The 16,125-nt window shown below is 63.8% G+C and overlaps 1 protein-coding gene across 2 annotated transcripts in view; it reads right to left on the bottom strand.

The window, feature by feature from the left end:
- Positions 1-7,229: 7,229 nt before the first annotated feature.
- The window catches only part of WNT7B (Wnt family member 7B), a 48,169-nt gene continuing 39,273 nt past the window's right edge, over positions 7,230-16,125 (bottom strand). For both annotated transcript variants that reach the window (XM_028115309.2, XM_088025682.1), the window contains exons 3-4: positions 13,985-14,256; positions 7,230-7,709 (exon numbers count right to left, since the gene is read on the bottom strand). In XM_028115309.2, coding sequence (XP_027971110.1) covers positions 7,230-7,709; positions 13,985-14,256 — 752 coding nt within the window. The remainder of the gene's footprint in view (positions 7,710-13,984; positions 14,257-16,125) is intronic.

Raw genomic sequence — 16,125 nt, forward strand, 5'->3', positions numbered from 1 at the left:
CTCTTCCCTGGGAACCCAGAAGGGGAAGCGGGTGTTAATCACCCCGCCCATGTCAGGACACATCGACAAGGCCATCCCCACTCTCTCAGCAGGCAGGGTGTGCCCTCCCAGATTGGAAGACAAGGAGAAGCTCAAAATCCTGGTGTGGCCTTGTTAGCCCAAAGAGGCCAGCCCTGGGGGTGGCCTGCTCAGGGCTCACCCAGGCTGGGCCCATCCTGGCTCTGATGAGGACCCTAGGATCAGCCAGTCCAAACAGAGCAACTGAGGCCCAGGGAGGCCTCTCCTCGAATGTTTTCACTAAGCCGGTGGGACCTCATAAAGCAGCCCAAGGCCTGGAAAACCCTTGGTAACCAGCAGCCCTGGCCCTCTATGGAGCCCAGCAGAAGGACGGGGAGGTGGCCAGGAACGGCCTCAGGAGGGCCCCTGGTGCCCAGCCCTCACTCCCCACCCCCTTCACAGCCCGAGAGCCCTTATTTGAGATACTTTTCTACTGGAAAACCGGGGCTCCAGACAGAGTGTCAGGGAAGCCAGCTGGTATACAGGCCCTTTGCCCAGAAGGCATGGGATTCTGTCGGCCACATGGGGAAGGGTGCCCGGAGTGTTCCTGCCAGATGCTGAAAACCGTGAGGTTCAAGTGCAAGGTTCCCTCATGGCCTTCCAGAGCCTTCCGGAACCTTATCAGGTGTGGGGCGGCTCTTCAAGCTCTGTTCTCCCCCCTGCCCAGCCCCCTAAGCTGCAAGCTCCCCATCCACAGTCACCCCAGGCCACGTTAGAGCCTCTCCCCTCCAGCCTCGTGCCCGAAGCATCGCTTTTCCTTCTGCGGCCCCCTCCCACCCCCTTTCTCTCTTCCCTTTTCTTCTGGGCCTCGGCCTGGATGCCAGCTCCTGTAAGAAGCCTTCACCCTCCACCCCAGCGTCCACCCAAAGCTGGGTTCCACACTTCTCTGCACTCCCAGGCCCTACTGCCCTCTGCCGCAGCCCTGGGTATGGGGGCGCCGAAGGGGCCTGTTTGTTCACCCTTCTGACCCCTATCCCAGCCTGGGACTAACTAAGAGAAGAGCTCATCTCACATTCAGCTCTGGAACCCCCGGGCCGTAGCCAAGCACTGGGCACTGAGGAGATCAGCAATGATGGACAAAAGAACGTGTGAATGGTTGGATGCCGTATCCTGCCCTGCTCGGTGGAAAAGCCGGGGGCTCAGGAACCAGAAGTGAGGGTTTGAGCCAGAAACCAGGGGACAGACCTTAGGCAAAGCCCCCCTCCTCACCAGCCCACATTGGGGTGGATGGAGTACACAGGCCAAGCCAGCGGAAGGGCCCCGGTTGTGGCCCAGACCCAGCAGCTCAGACAGGGGGCTTCTGGAGCTGCAGACACCTGGAGAGGCCTCCCCAGGTGTCCTGCCCGGAGGTGCCAGCCTAGACCCCCTACTGGGTCGGTCCTGGAAGGACTGGCGTCCTAAAGGCCACCCTCAGGCCTCAAAGTGGGTGGGCTGGCCACCCCCGGGAGACCAGCGGCCCCAAGAAGGCCACCTGTGTCCACCATCTGGAGGGTGTCCCAGAGCTGCCCTGTCGGCCACTGGCATCTGCCTGCAGGTGGAGTAAGAGGACCCCTGATCCTGGACCTGCACGGCCTGCCTCTGGGTTCCTTCCTTGCAAGGCCATGAGGGCTTTTTTTTTTTTCTACCCCGTCCCAGACGGCTGCAGAATTCGTGCCATGTCCAAAGACACAGGGGAAGGGCCAGGCAGGGGAGCCAACCAGGCAGTTCCGGCCTTATCCCGGGCGGGCTGTAAGGGAGCCCCAAGCCCCAGTGTCTTTGCCAAACCCCGACCACCGCCCAGGCCTCTGTTGGGCCCTGCAGTGGCTGCCAAGCCCACAGCCCTCTCGGGCCTTCCGAGACTCACAAGGGCCTGGGACGCCCAGGCCAGACTGCTGAGTCCCCGGGCCCTGCAAGGCCAAGGACTTGATGGGCAGGCAGGCAGCACCCCAGAGAAGGAAGGTGGACACAAGCTCAGACCCAGAGGAGGGAAGAGGCCAGGACGCGGCAGCAGGCGAGCTCCAGACTGACATCCAGCTGGACCTCTTGGCTCCTGGCTGTGCCCCATTCCTGGCTGGCCTGGTGCCTCCCAGGAGCAGCCCTGGCCGCCCCACTCAGAGGAACTCGCACTTTCCCTGTTTGCCTGAGTACGAGGAGCCCCAGTCTCCGCTCGCCTCTCTTCCCCAGCCCACCTGCCTCCCAACTCAGGGGAGGTGTGAAGTTCACCCAGACGTGTAACCCAGATCCTGCCTGCTGCCTGCAACCTGGTCTTTCCAGTTCTGTCCTCGGCCAAGACAGAGCATGGCCATCACCTCCTCCCCAGGACTTGCCTCAGCCATTCCCTTCCCGCTCGTCTCTGTACGGCCTTGGGCAAGATCCCAGGGCCTCAGTTTCCCCTCATGGGGGGAGGCATATGAGTTGGGTAGAAGGAAGACCCTGGAGGACAGGAGTTCAAATCCTGATTCTGCCTCTGCCGGCTATGTGTGACCTTGGGCAGAACGCTTTTGTTCTCTGTGCCTGGGTTTGCCCATCTGTAAAATGGAGCTAGCCCTGACCTGTGTAGGGAAGGGGTATTGTGAAGGTGGTGCGTCCCTGTGAACCAGACCCCGTGTCCAGCATAGTGGGAGTGTTCAGGGTTCCATAAAGCCTCTCACTTCTAAGGCCCCTAGGCCTGCTGGGTGCAGGGACAGTCATGGCAGCGACAGCCCTCTCTGTCAGGGTAAAAACTGGGCTGGAGGGTGAAGGAGGGAGCAGGGCCCCAGCAAGCTTGCTGGGAAGGTGGGCATTATGGGAAGGAGGGGTGTGGGCAAGGAATGTGGTAGAAAGGCCATCCCGGTGGGAGGGCACAGCACGGATGGAGCCTGGGCAGGGGCAGGAGGTGGTGTGGAGCTCCATGGGGAGGCTGGGGAGGGCTGGCTTGCCAGCAGGGCAGGGGGCTCTGTATGGAGGCAGGGTGGAGATGGGCTGTAGGAGATGGACTCTGAAGGCCACACCAAGGAGCAAACCTCTACCTACCAGGGCCACGGGACCCTGTGAGCTCCCACCACAGACAGCATCTGGGTGGACAGCCTGCGCAGCCCTGGGCGGGGGGCAGGTGGGAAGTGGTCCTGGTGCTAAAGCTCAGCTCGTGAGCGAAGTGTGGGCAGGGGCACCCTCCACACAGAGAAAGAGGGAGCCGGGCCTGGCCGGGCATTTCTTGCTCCCCTATACCCATTCTAGAGAGGAAAACTGAGGCCCAGAGCTGTGCAAGCACCCACCCAAAGCCTTTTCCTGTCTTTCAGGCTGTCTCAGCCAGCAGCTGCACCTGAGAATAGGTGGCTGCTCAGGGCAGGGGAGCCAAGTGAAGAGCCAGAGCCCCTGGAGGTCAAGGCCAGGCATGAGCCCCCACTGTTCCCAGGGCCCAGCCTCCAGCGCCACAGAACAAGTGAATGCGCAAGAAATGAATGAATGCCTGGTAGCCTGCCCACATCCGACACCTGCTTGGTGACTGCCTCTTGGAGCACAGCGGGAAGGCAAGTCTGGAGAAGGAGCGCCCCTGGCAAACGCGGAGAGGCAGGAAGGCACCTGGCATGCCCGGGGCCAGCTAAGTGCAAGGCGACCAGAGCCAAGGGGACAGGGACGCCACTCGGATGGGAACGAGCCACTGTCGGGGCTGGAGGCTGCCTGGGGATGCTCCTGAAATCTTAGCCTCAGAGGCGGAGCCCGGGGCTGGGGGTCAGGTGGGTCCCCAGGCAGGCTGGGCCGTGTGAGCTCGATGCCTCAGGCAGGGCCCCTCGGAAGGATGTGCCGGGCGGCCCTGGGAGGCCGGGGCTGGGGTTGAACCATGGCCAAGAAGTAAGTACAGTCTGGGCACCGGGGCCGTGGCATTCTCGAAGCTCTTTCCTCATTCCTGGCCCTGTGGGAGTAGCCGGACCCCGGCGTTCTGCTGCAGCCACCGCCGCGGATTTGCTTACCGTCTCGCAGGGAACCGGGGCCTCCTGCCAAACTGCCCAGCCCAGGCCCCAGCCCCACGGGCCCCACTAACCACCAAGTGCTGGCCTGGGCCACCTCCTGCTCTCAGATGGGGAAACTGAGGCCATATATCGGGTAGGGCCACCCTAGTGGCTGTCCGTGCCCGGGTGTCAGAAGGGAATGGGCTTCGGCTTCAAGTCCAGGGATTTTTGCATCTGTCTCCCCGTCTCCACACCCTCCAGGGACACGTGCTCCTCCAGAAGCCCACTGGGTGGCCCCTCCACTGGGATCTGGGTCTGGGGCCAGGCTCCGTGGGTGCCCCGGCGGGCACAGTGTGGACGGGGTCTTGTTGGATCAGCGGTTCCGCCCGATGCCAGGCTGCCGGGACAGCGGGCAGTGGCCAAACCGGCCCCGCCGCATGCCTTCCAGCCCTCGGCAGGAATGCCATTCATCCTCCTGTGCTCACACGGTTACCACAAGTGCGGAGGCCTGGTGGCACCCAGGCCTCTAGGGAGAAACAGCAGGGCCTGGTGGCCAGCCAGGGGCTGCCTAGCTCCCAGGGGCCTCGGGCTGTCTTCCCACGCCCGGAGAGGGCTAAGAGCACCCCAAGGGGGGCACTTGAGCCAACACCCCCCCCCCCGCCAGGCACAACTGATGGACCCGTAGGGATCCTAAGACCTGTCAGGGTCCAAAGCAGAAGGGAGACACAGAGGGAAACAGATGGAACCGGGGCCTCCTGGCTGCGGGTCCCCCACCTCCAAGCCCCCCATTCTCCTAAGAACAGTCCCCACCCAGCCCCGTGAGTTGATTCTGGCACCAGACCCGTGGCCTCTTCTCCCCATACCCGGAGCCCAGGCTGTCCAGAGAGGCCTCCGGGTCTGTGTCCAGCCACCACCAGTGGCCCTTGCTGGGTGGGGTGGCCCCCAAATGTGCCTGGAGGCTTCGATGGCTCAAGGCCTCCCTTGGGACCTGGGCAAGGTAGAAGGACGGAGGTACATGGGCACAGAGCCTGCCCAGCCTGCAGGGAGAGGTAAGGAAGTCAGAAAGGTGGGGCACCTGAAGGCCAAGGCGCTTGAGACTCAGGGTCCTCCGTGGACAGCACGTACGTCCCCACCCCCAGGGGAAAAGAGCTGCAAGGGCGTCGCATGGGTTCCACACACACTCACTTCTGATTCCAGCTTTATTGGAGCCGGGCGCTCCCCTCCAGGGAAGGCAGGACACAGCCCATCCGAAACCCACCAGCTCTCCTCAAGTGTGAGCGCCACAGGGACACACGGGGCCCTGACCGCCACCGCCCCACCTGGGCCACATTGACCCCCTCTCCCCCAAGGGAAGGGCTGCCGCTGACAGACTATGGAGGAGGGTCTCGGCAGAGGCGCCTGGACAGTGCGCTTGTCAATGGCATCAGGGGTCCCAAGAGTCCGTTTCAAGCAGAAGGAGGAGCCTGGCTCGGGGGAACGCACGAGGCTGTCCCCTCCCTCCAGTACCCAGTGTAGGTCACAATAATTTAAAAGACATGATAGACATTTCAACGCTATAAACAATATAAGTTAACCAGGTTCCTTGGCAGAGGGCGCCGGGCCCGTGGACTCAGAGTGTCCTGGGACCCGGGGAGGTGGGGGGGCCGGGGGCGGGTCATTCACCGTGGCCTGGAAGTACCCGGAACAGCAGCTGATGGAGTGTCCTGGCATCGTCGGGGGCACATGGGGTAGATGGCAGGGCCGGGGCCCGGACAGGGTCACTCGGCCCAGGCTAATGTCTAGCCCACTTGGCTTGTCAGCTGCCTGAGGACACATTTCCACAGGTTTCTGCAAGAAAATACCGTAAACCTGGGGCAGGGAGTGGGCGCACGGGCAGTGGAGGGCAGCACACCAGAAGCCACCTTGCCTCCTTGCCGGCAAGTCACCCCCTCGATGCCTCAGACTCCCCGAGGGACAGTGGAGTGCTCACAGAGGACACCTCAGCCCCAAGTCCCAAGGCTCTGGCCTCTCCCCACAGCATGCACGGTTGAGACCTGAGCGGGGGCCCCTTCTCGAGTTTCAGGGTGAGCTGAACTTCAGGGGAGCGTGTGCACCCTGGGAGGGTCTGGAGGGCAGACACCTGCCGGGACAGCAGGCAGGGCCCTGGCCAAGTGACACCCTGGATCCGAGCTTTCCCAGCATCGGAGTCAGGGCCCAAGGAGGAGGACTGGACATGAGGCCGCTAGAGGAACCCCGGCAGGTACCTTTGGGGGTGCAGGTCCCCGTGCAGCTGACGGCAGGGGAGGAGGGGCACAGCCAGATCTCTCAAATCACGGGGGCAGTCTCATGCCACCATGGGGGTCCCCAGGGCACGCAGCCCAGAGTCATAACTTTAGGGTCTCTGGCTCATTCTCGAGCCCTTCTGGGCCTCAGCGCCTGCATCTGTCAAAGAAGGAAGACAGCCCTGAACCGTCCCCACCCCGCCATCCCACTGCCAGCGCAGGGCTGTCCGAGGGTTCCGGCTGGCTCCCAGCGAGGGGCAGAGGGGAGGGTGAGGAAGGGCGGGGAGGGGGCTCTGTAAACTGAGGCTGCCAGGCTCGCGGGGGCGCTGGGCGGGTGACAGCATCGGGGAGGGGACACAGCACTCCTGGAGCCTGACGTGGGTGACATTTTGCTTTGTGTGATATGACGTTCAAGAAGAAAGGTCCCTGTCCATGGCTCTCCTCAGAGGCCCTCTCGGGGCAGGGCCAGAGGGTGCTGTGCACGGGGATGCTCCGCCGGGCCAGAGAGGCGGGGAGAGGAAGCAGAGGGCCACCGGGGATGCGCTAACACGGAGTACAGAGTTAGGACTGGCTATGCCTTGGTGCTAAGAATTCTCTTCTGATACTAAGAACACATAAATAAACTTTGTCAACATCTGCCCAGACCACCCCGAGGCCCCGGCGGCTGATGGGGTCCCGCGTGGCGTCGGCCGGCCGGCATGGCATTTCCACGTCCGTCCGTCCATCCGCCCGTCGGTCCGTGCCGCCAGGTGGGGGAGGGGGACGCTCGGAGTCTCGTCACTCTGCTTTTTCCAGGAGGGTTCGCTTCCCCAGAGAAAAGCAGAGGAACTCCCTGGGCCCCAGAGGGACACCAGGGCCGTCGGCCTCGCCCTCTCGGCCGGGTCTGGGGCACGGCTCGGCCACAGGAAGCGCCCAGCGGGGCGGGAGGAGCCCCTGGGGGCGGCGAGGGGCGCCCGGCGCGGTGTGCGCGTGCGCGTGCGGGCGGGCGGTGCGGGCGCGGCGCTCACTTGCACGTGAAGACCTCGGTGCGCTCGCTGCAGGTGTTGCACTTGACGAAGCAGCACCAGTGGAACTTGCAGTTGCACTGCCACACCTTGGTGTACTGGTGCGTGTTGTAGCCACGGCCGCAGCACATGGTGTCGCAGCCGTCCGCGCCCAGCGACGTGCGGTTGCACAGGCGGCCCTGCGTGCCCACGCTGCCCGTGGCCGCGTCCTCCTCGCAGTAGTTGGGCGACTTCTCAATGTACACCAGGTCCGTCTCCATGGGCTTCTGGTAGCTGCGCAGCTGCTTGATGCGCAGGAAGGTGGGCTGCCGCAGGCGGCTGGCCCGCACCACCTCCACCTGCACGGCCGCGTTGTACTTCTCCTTGAGCATGTGGCCCACCTCGCGGAACTTGGGCAGCGTGGTCCAGCACGTCTTGGTGGTGCACGAGCCCGACACGCCGTGGCACTTGCACTCCAGCTTCATGCGCTCCTCCAGGACCTGCGGGCGACAGGGCAGGAGCTCGGTGTGCGTGGACCACCCCCCCCCAACCGCCTGGGCACCCCACCCCCACCTGCCCTTGCCTCCAGCCTGGCCCCGAGCCGGCACCCCGACTTCCCGCTGCAGGACCACGCCGGAGTGCCTCCCCCTCCTGAGCTTCCCTCTCCTCATCCATGTAAGGGGGCTGCTGACCGTAGGTCCCTACTGCGGGCGACCTTGTGAGGGTCCAATGAGAATGTCCAGGACTTGGCACAGCACAGTATATGTTTATCAAATGTGGTTCACTGAATTCTCACAATCCTTCAGGTCAATGCGCTGATGGGGAAACTGAGGCTCGGGAGCGTGGGGCTTGCACCCAGCCAGGTGGGGAGGAGGTGCCTGATGGTGATCCCGGCCCAGCTACAGTAGGTGCTTATTAACTACAGATCCCCACCTCTCCATCTCTGTCCTCCCTGCCCTCATGCCCAGGGTAGGGCCCAGCATGTAGTTGGTGCTTAATAAATGGCTGTTCAGTGAAAGCGTGGTATTTGCATGGAGCTCTGTGCGCGTCTGCTGAAGGATGGGAGGGGGCGGATGAGCAGGAGGTGAGGGCACGGGTCAGCGAGGCCCAGGCGTGCCACCTGCTGGGAAGCCAGCCCCCGACAGTGTTGTTCTTTCTTCCCAGCTCCCCGAGGGCCCACGATGGGCGCAGCCGTGTGTTTTCCTTGGGCCTCCCTCCGTGGTCCCGGAAGGCCGATTCCCAGAGCCAGCCCTGACCCCAGGTACTCATTTACCTGGATCGAAAGGGCCCTGCCAGCCGGCCTGATTAAAGATGGGGAATCATTAGCTGCCGCCCCACAGCTGAAGAAGGGCCATTTGTCAGCTGTCCCGGCTCTGCTGGCCTCACTTGGGCAGCCCAGCCCTGAGGGAACTTGGCCACCCCCTGCCTCCTGGGCCAGAACCCCAGCCCTGGCCCAGACTAGGAGCCCCACAGTGAATGAATGAATGAATGAATGAATGAGAGGAATATCCCACAGAGCCAACCACTATCCCGATCACTTTCCCTGCCCTACCCTCATGGGCCTCTGGTCCCGGGCAAGGACCACGGGGGCTCGCAGTCCAGCACGGGGAACGGAAGAGGAAGCCTACACAAACCGTCAGGTGGGAGCTCTGGGAGCCGCCCCCCGCCATGGTAAGGGGGGTTCCTGGAGGAGGGGTGCCTGCATGGAGTGTGGATGGAGAAGGAGGAGCTACTCATTCGGCAGAGAGGAGGATGTTCCAGGAGGGTGCAGTGTAGACAAGACCACGTGAGCGTCATGTGGGTGCTGGGGGGGCCCTGAGGCTGATGTCCTGGATCTGGGGTTGGGGGGGTCCCTGAGGCTGATGTCCTGGATCTGGGGTTGGGGGGGGCCCTGAGGCTGATGTCCTGGATCTGGGGTGGGGGGGGTCCCTGAGGCTGATGTCCTGGATCTGGGGTTGGGGGGGGTCCCTGAGGCTGATGTCCTGGATCTGGGGTTGGGGTGGGCCCTGAGGCTGATGTCCTGGATCTGGGGTGGGGGGGGCCCTGAGGCTGATGTCCTGGATCTGGGGTGGGGGGGGTTCCTGGTCCAGCATTCTGTGGATGATGTCCTGAGGGGGGAGACCCGGGAGGCTGGGATAGGAGGCGGGGGGAGGCTTATGGTCCACCAGGGAAGGACTGAGCAGGAGAGGCCCCCAGTGTCAGGAGGAAGGAATATTCCAACCCGGAACTGCAGGGCCACTGGGTGTCTGGGTTGAGGGCATGGACCAGAAATCTCTGGGGTCTAGGGAAGGGTGGGACCCCCTCCAGGGGAAAGCATATCCTCTCTGCTTCCTGCCCCTCCCCCCTCCCTCACCCCCACACCATGTTCCTCTTTGCTTCAACTCCCCCCTCCCCAGAAAGACCCTGCTCCCACCAACCTGCCCTTCAAGGCCAGGAAGCTTCTCTTGCCCCGGCCGTCCTGCCTGCCATGTCCGCCCCTCAGGCCAAGAGCTGAGCAGATGGGTGCCCCTCTCAGAGTCCCCAGCGTGGGGGGCAGTGCACCCCACCCCAGGCTGCTGGCCCAGATGATTCCTCCTCAGATAGGCCGTGATGGCCTGAGACCTGCCAGGGGTGTCCAGGCCAGGTGACCCAGGCTGCCCCCCACCTCACCCTGCCACCTGCCCCCACCTCCCTGTCCTCACCAAGCCCTCGCAGCCCTGCCCCCACCGCCTGCTCCGCTGTCTGCCCGCCCAGGCACATTCAGCCCCTGCACGGCCAGGCCGGTGAGAATCGGCAAATGAAGCCGATTGGGCAGCTGTCTGCAGAGCAGGGAGCCGCATCCTCGCTTGGCTGGGTCCCCTGGGACCGAGCCTGTCCTGGGAAGTGATCACAGGATTCAAGAATGTGCCGTTTCCGTCTCCAGCGCCCTCAAGATAAGAGTGACAGCGATGGTGGCGCCAGCCCTGCTGCCCCAGGAGACCACCCTGGGAGGGTGCAGAGTGACCCGGCCTCGCCCAGGGGAGTGGGGCCTCGGTTTCCCCCGACCCGGGTCACGTGGGGGTGGAATGGGGGCCTCCAGGAAAAGGCCGACCTGGTATTCTTTCTGGAATAAGGGTGTGGCCCAGGCTCTGGGAACAGTGCTCAGTTGTGGCCAGGCTGAGGGTGGGGGGGTGGTCACAGTCCTGGCACCCACGGAAGCCACGTGACCCACCATTCCGGCAGTGGCCTCGGGCAGGTGGGAGGGAAGCGGCACACGCCCTGGGCCGTGGTATGCCTCACACTTTTGTTTCTGGGCCCTCAGTGGTGGCCTGACCCTCCATGGGTGTGTGAGGCCTGGGCGGGGGGGGGGGGGGGTTGGTGAGGCCCACGTCGGCTTCACCCTCTCGTCCAGGCCGCAGTGTGATGGGCATGGGCACCGAGTGAAGAGCCCAGGCCATGAGGGAGAGAGGGGGCCAAGTGGCTCCAGTTGCCTGGGGGCCCAGCGTGGCCAGCAACTTCTCAGCCGGGGACTTCGCAAAAGTCACCTCTCCCTGGACCCTGGGTTTTCATCCAGACAACAGGAATGATGTGCCCCTGGGGCAGGACCAGCTTGGAGCCTAGACGAGGTCAGGTAAGAGCTGTGGCCGCCTAAGGGGGGGTCCTGCCCGAGCTCCCAGTGCTCGGGCCCTTGTCAGCGATGGCTTCAGACCTCTGTCACCCACAAGAGGAGCCCGGAGCCCTCCTGACGACAACCCCCAGGCCTTCCCAGCTGGGCAGGCTCCTGCCTTACGGGGTCGGTAGGTGCAGAGATCCGCTGCTCAGGCATCACCGCCTTCTGCACTTGCCGCCCCTCTACTCGGGACCACACAGCAGGGTAGCTGCTCGGTAAAGGCCACGCTGCCCACGAGAGGGCTAGGCAGGGCGGCCTTGGCCTAGATCCCGCAGAAGCCGGCAGTGAGCGGGTCTCCTGCTCAGCCTGTCTGACCCTGGCCCACCGGGGGCATGGTGGGCTGAATAATGTCTCCCCACTCGGAACCTCAGGATGCGACCTTATTTGGAAATAGGTCTTTGCTGGTGTAATTAAGGCTCAAGATGAGGTCATCCTGGATCAGGGTGTGTCCTAACCCCAAGGACACATGTCTTTGTAGGGACAGAAGAGAAACTGGGCCCAGAGCTGGAGACCATGTGCAGATGGGGGCAGACGATGATGAGGCTGATGAGGCCACAAGCCAAGGAGCCTCTGGAGCCGCCGAAAGGCAGGTAGGGTCCTCCCCCAGAGCCATCAGAGGGCGCGGCCCTGCTAACACCTGGATTTAGGACTTCTGGCTCCAGAACTATGAGAATAAATTTCTGTTGCTTTTAGCCCTCCAGGCTGTGGGACTTCATGTGGCACCAGTGAGCTTGCTTCCCACCCAACTTGCTGAACTCTGGCCCTGGAGGGCCAGAGGTAGCCTAGACAAACTATGATGGGGACCAGGAAGAAGATCCAGACTCAGTTGTTAGATCCGGACTCAGTTCTTACGGAAACCTCAAAAGCCATAGCCCCCCACCCCACCGCTACCACCATGATCAGAGCTGCTGGGAGCAGAAGGACCCCTGCCCCCCAGGGCCACGGCTGCCACCACCAGTGGCTTTCGCCAGGGGCTCAGGCTACATGTGTGCTCCACAGCTCAGGATCGGGGGCTGTGGGAAGGACAGCGGGGGAAGGGGACAAGGTATATTATGTCCACTGTACGGATGAGCAGACTGAGGCTCAGAAGAGGACTTGCAGACAGCCAGGGACAGTGCTAGCCCTGGCCCTAGAATCCTGGCTGCTGACCCCTCGAGAGCCCTTTCCTGAAGCCTCCCTGCCCTGCCGGGCCCTCTCCCCCACAACCTGCCTCTCCCCCACTCCCCGTCTCTGTTTCCAGCTTCATGGTTCAAAACCCGACGTGCTGACCCTCCTACACGCAGGCCCCCTGGCCCTCAAGCCACTAGCATCACTGCCTCAGGGACCTGCCATGACGCCCGTGGCCCAGAGGCCAGAATCCAGCGTGGCTGTCGTGGCCCCCTTCACCAAGAAGCCCGTCCCATGCACCAGCCTCCTCACCTGCCCCTGAGCTGGGCCAGCAGCCTCACTGCACCGCACATGTGACGCGAGGCGCACCCCCACCCCACCCGCCCCAGCCCCCCAGCCCTGCCTCGGTTGTGCTGGTCCCTCCGCCTGGAGGGCCCTTCCCCACATCTCTGCTGCTTCCTCGGACACTTCTCCACAAGCACTAACCAGAGCTCAGGGCTCGGGAGCCACCAGGGCCTCTGCTGCCCACTGTGGGCCTCCGTGTCCTCATGCGTGAAATGGAGATAGTGAGACCTTCCTCCCAGGGGTGCTGGAAAGCCCCTCCTTGGGACCTAAGCTACGGCAGAGGCTCAAGGGGCGGTGGTCCCGTCGAGGGCTCAGTGCACCTCCTCCTCCAGGGAGCCCTCCTCATACTTCCAGGGACGTGAACCTTGCCTTCCTCTGCCTCCTGTGGTATAGATGGAGATCTGACTGTCCCTACAGGCTGTCTGCGAGCTCCTTAGAGGCAAGGACTGTGTCACTCCTTTTATTCATCCATCCGTCCAACCATTTGCCAACAATTTAATAACCACTGGTTGCTTACGACTACAAGATAAAGTCGGTCCCTTGGCCTGGCCTTCAAGGCCTGTCCCAGCGTTTGCTTACTTCTTGAGCAGGCTGCCCCTGCTCCGAGTGCCCTACTCCTTCTGCCTGGGCTCTTCTCAGCGCCGACGTGTCCTTCAAGGCTCTGCTTGGACATTACCACCCCCAGAAACTTCTGCTCCCTCCCCGAGGGTCTCCATGCTCTCGCAGCTCCTGGCTATGTCCTCTGCACCCCTCATGTGGACCTGGCTGGTGCCGTGGGAGTTCCTACGGCCAGGGCGGTGTCTCCCTCCTCCTTGTCTCCCCTGCCCAGCCTAGCTAACGCCTGGCACAGAGAAGGGGCAGGGAGTGTTTGTTGAGTGAACAAGTGAGCAACGGGTGGCCTCTGCAGTGGTCCCTGGGGCAGAGGGCAGGCACACCCGTCTCATGCCTGCAGAAACCCGCAGGCCCTGGTGCCCTGGGCGCAGCCCCCGGGGCTGGGGAGCCAGACCTGGAGAGGCGTTCCGCTCGGCTGGTGCCCTATCTCGGGCCATCTTGCCGCCATGGCGGCCGCTCCTCCCAGCCCAATATCTGGGGCCCTCATCTCCCTGAGACGGGGCCAGGCTCGCCCTGACTTCTGCCCCAGTGTGGTCCTGCCCGGATGTCCTCCATTATCGCCCCACCACACTGCTCCGCCCCAGGTGTGAAGCTGGCAGCTCCTCGCAAGCCCCCCGCTTGGAGTTTCCACCCTTCCTCAGGCTGCTCCAGCCTCCGGGGAACATCCCTACCTCCAGTCTGTCAGGGCCATCCAAGCCAAAGGCGGCCTCCTCCAGGAAGCTTTCCCGGTGTGCTGGTACGACCCGTCTGGTACCAGGGCAGGGATACAGTACTGTGGCCCAGGGGCCACCCCCACCCTCGGCCCTGGTCTCCGCCCTGCCACCCAGCCGCTGAAGACCGGAGCCCTACTCCCAGCCTCAGTCTTCAGACCTCTGGAAGGGGAAGAGTCAGGCCCGCAACTTAGAGCTGCCGGGAGGGTCAGGCAGGACGTCGGGCCCAGTGCCCCCAGCCACACAGCTCCGGGGCCCCAGCCCCCAAGCACCACCCCCCCCCAGAGGCTCAGTGCAGGGCAGAGCCCAGGTGGGGCCACAGCCGCTCCCCCTGCCCCGACCGCTCCCCCACTCCCACCCGGGGCAGCCCTACCTTTCTGCCGGCCTCATTGTTGTGCAGGTTCATGAGGCGCCGCGCGTTCTTCTTGATCTCACGGGCGTCCACGAAGCGCCGGGAGAAGTCGATGCCGTAGCGCACGTCGGCCGAGCAGCCGCCCCACTTCCAGCCCTCAGCCTGGTTGTAGTAACCCTGCTTCTCGCGGTCACACCCGCAGTTGCTCAGGTTCCCCTGGCTGCAGGCGGCCGTGACGGCGTGGGCCACGCCGGCCGCGGTGATGGCATATGTGAAGGCGGCCTCGCGGCTCCCTGCGGGGGGGATCGGGTGCGCTCGGTGAGGCCCCGCGGGTCTCAGCCCCGTCCTGCTGCTGGCCCGCTGTGCGCCCCTGGCCTGGGCGCTGGCCCTCTCTGAGCTGCTGGCTCAGCAACGTGGGGCCGACGGATCCCATCTCGCAGGGCCGTGGTGAGGACAGTGCCCCAGCCCTGCCACCAGCACGTGAGACCACCGTCACCTTGTCTCCCTGTCCCAAGAGCCTGGGCTGGAGAGGTGTAGTTTCCCCAACGTTGGCAGAGAGCCGTGGCAGGCCCTGCGAGGAGGCCTGTGGGGTCTGGGCCCCGCCCCCCTCCCCTCTGCCCGCCTCTGAGTGCTGCTCTTCGAGAACCAGCCACTTGTGCTGATCTCCGTGGCACACTCACCCACCAGCCGAGAAGCAGGCAGAATCCACGCAGCTCGGAGCGCCCCGACTCCAGGCTCTTTGTTGCCTCCTCCCTGTCTCTGACCACCCCGTCATCCCATCACTCAGCCCCAGCTCCCCGGGCCTCTCCTCTCTTCCAGCACCCCGGCCTGGATCAGAGACCCCCCTGAACTGCCCAGATCTTGGGCGCCAGTCCTCCCCGGCTCCCTCACGCCCCTGCCACCAGCCCGGGGGCCCACAGTGCCGTTTGGGCACCTCTACCCTGCACCTTCACTGCTTCTCCTCTGCCTGAGCTGGGAAGGGAAGGCCCTCCGTCCGAGCCCAGGGGGCTTCCCCGTCCCTCTCTCCCAGTCCTTTGTCCAAAACAACAACTCTTTCCTTCCGCTGCTGCTCATGTGCTCCTGGGTTCTCCTGGTCTTTTTAATGGAATTTCCTTCCCCTTCCCAAATCCTAACGACCTTCCAAGGCCAGTTCCAATGCCGCCTCCTCCAGGTAGCCTTTCCAGACTGCCAGCCAGCAGGGGGCCCTGGCTGCCCCGGCTCTCTCAGTCATAGATCTGACTCCTCTTTGCACTTGACCCCGTTCACCTGGTTAGCTCTGTCGCTGGGCTGTCCTGGCCCCATAGGGGCCCATGGCCTCCCAGATGGATGGGTCCAGCGCTAATCCATCTTTATTCTCCACGGGCTCTGGCAGCGCCCCGGGCATCCTGCCTCCCTGGCCTGGCCTCTCTTGCCCCTGAGCTCCGAGGCTCTCTGCAGGCCACGGGCAGGTTTGTGTGGCCCTGAGCGGCTGGCACTCTGGGCGTGGAGATCAGTGAGGTCCCTGTGCTTGCCCAGACCCCATGCCTGTGACCACCGCTATCCCCGTTACTGGAGCTAGAGGGATCGCCCCCAGATTGAGAGAGGGTTGAAGGTCAAGTCATGTCCTTTCCGTGAACATCCATTAAGCACTGCCTGCATGCCCCCTGTGATCGGCCTTGAATATGTGCTCTGGGGTCCACCTCCTCACCTACCAGCCTGCTGGTGGGGAGCTTCCCCTGGGGGGCCCTCCCTCTGTGAGGTTCCTGTTCCCTGGGGTTTCTCCCATCTGGGCTGAGGACCAGGGTAGGACCTGCTGGTCTTGGAGGCCCAGTGTAGAGGAGGCTTTGGTTGACCTCTGCTGCCAAGGAGGGGCCAGGGCTCCCTGGAAACGTCCCTCCTCTGAGAAGAGCTAAGGGAGAGTGGTGTTGGGCATTCCTTCCCCCCCAGCAAGACTAGGGTCTGCAAAGGACACAGGGCTGCCACAGCCTTCCTGTCCAGCCCCTGCCCCTCTCCGGGTGCTTGCTGCCCACACCCGCCCCCCCCACCCCACCTGGGGTCAGTGCACGACCCCCCACGACCTGCCGACCCGCAGCATAGGGTTCTGCTCCCCTGCCACCACTCCTGTGAGAAGCGTCTCTCAGCACTACTGCCCTTTGGGGAGCACCGAGGAGCCCCCGGCTGGG

This window comes from Eumetopias jubatus, unplaced genomic scaffold, assembly GCF_037043125.1.
Source record: "Eumetopias jubatus isolate StellerSeaLion01/CBP00866 unplaced genomic scaffold, mEumJub1_p1.0 scaffold_8, whole genome shotgun sequence".
NCBI lineage: Eukaryota > Metazoa > Chordata > Mammalia > Carnivora > Otariidae > Eumetopias > Eumetopias jubatus.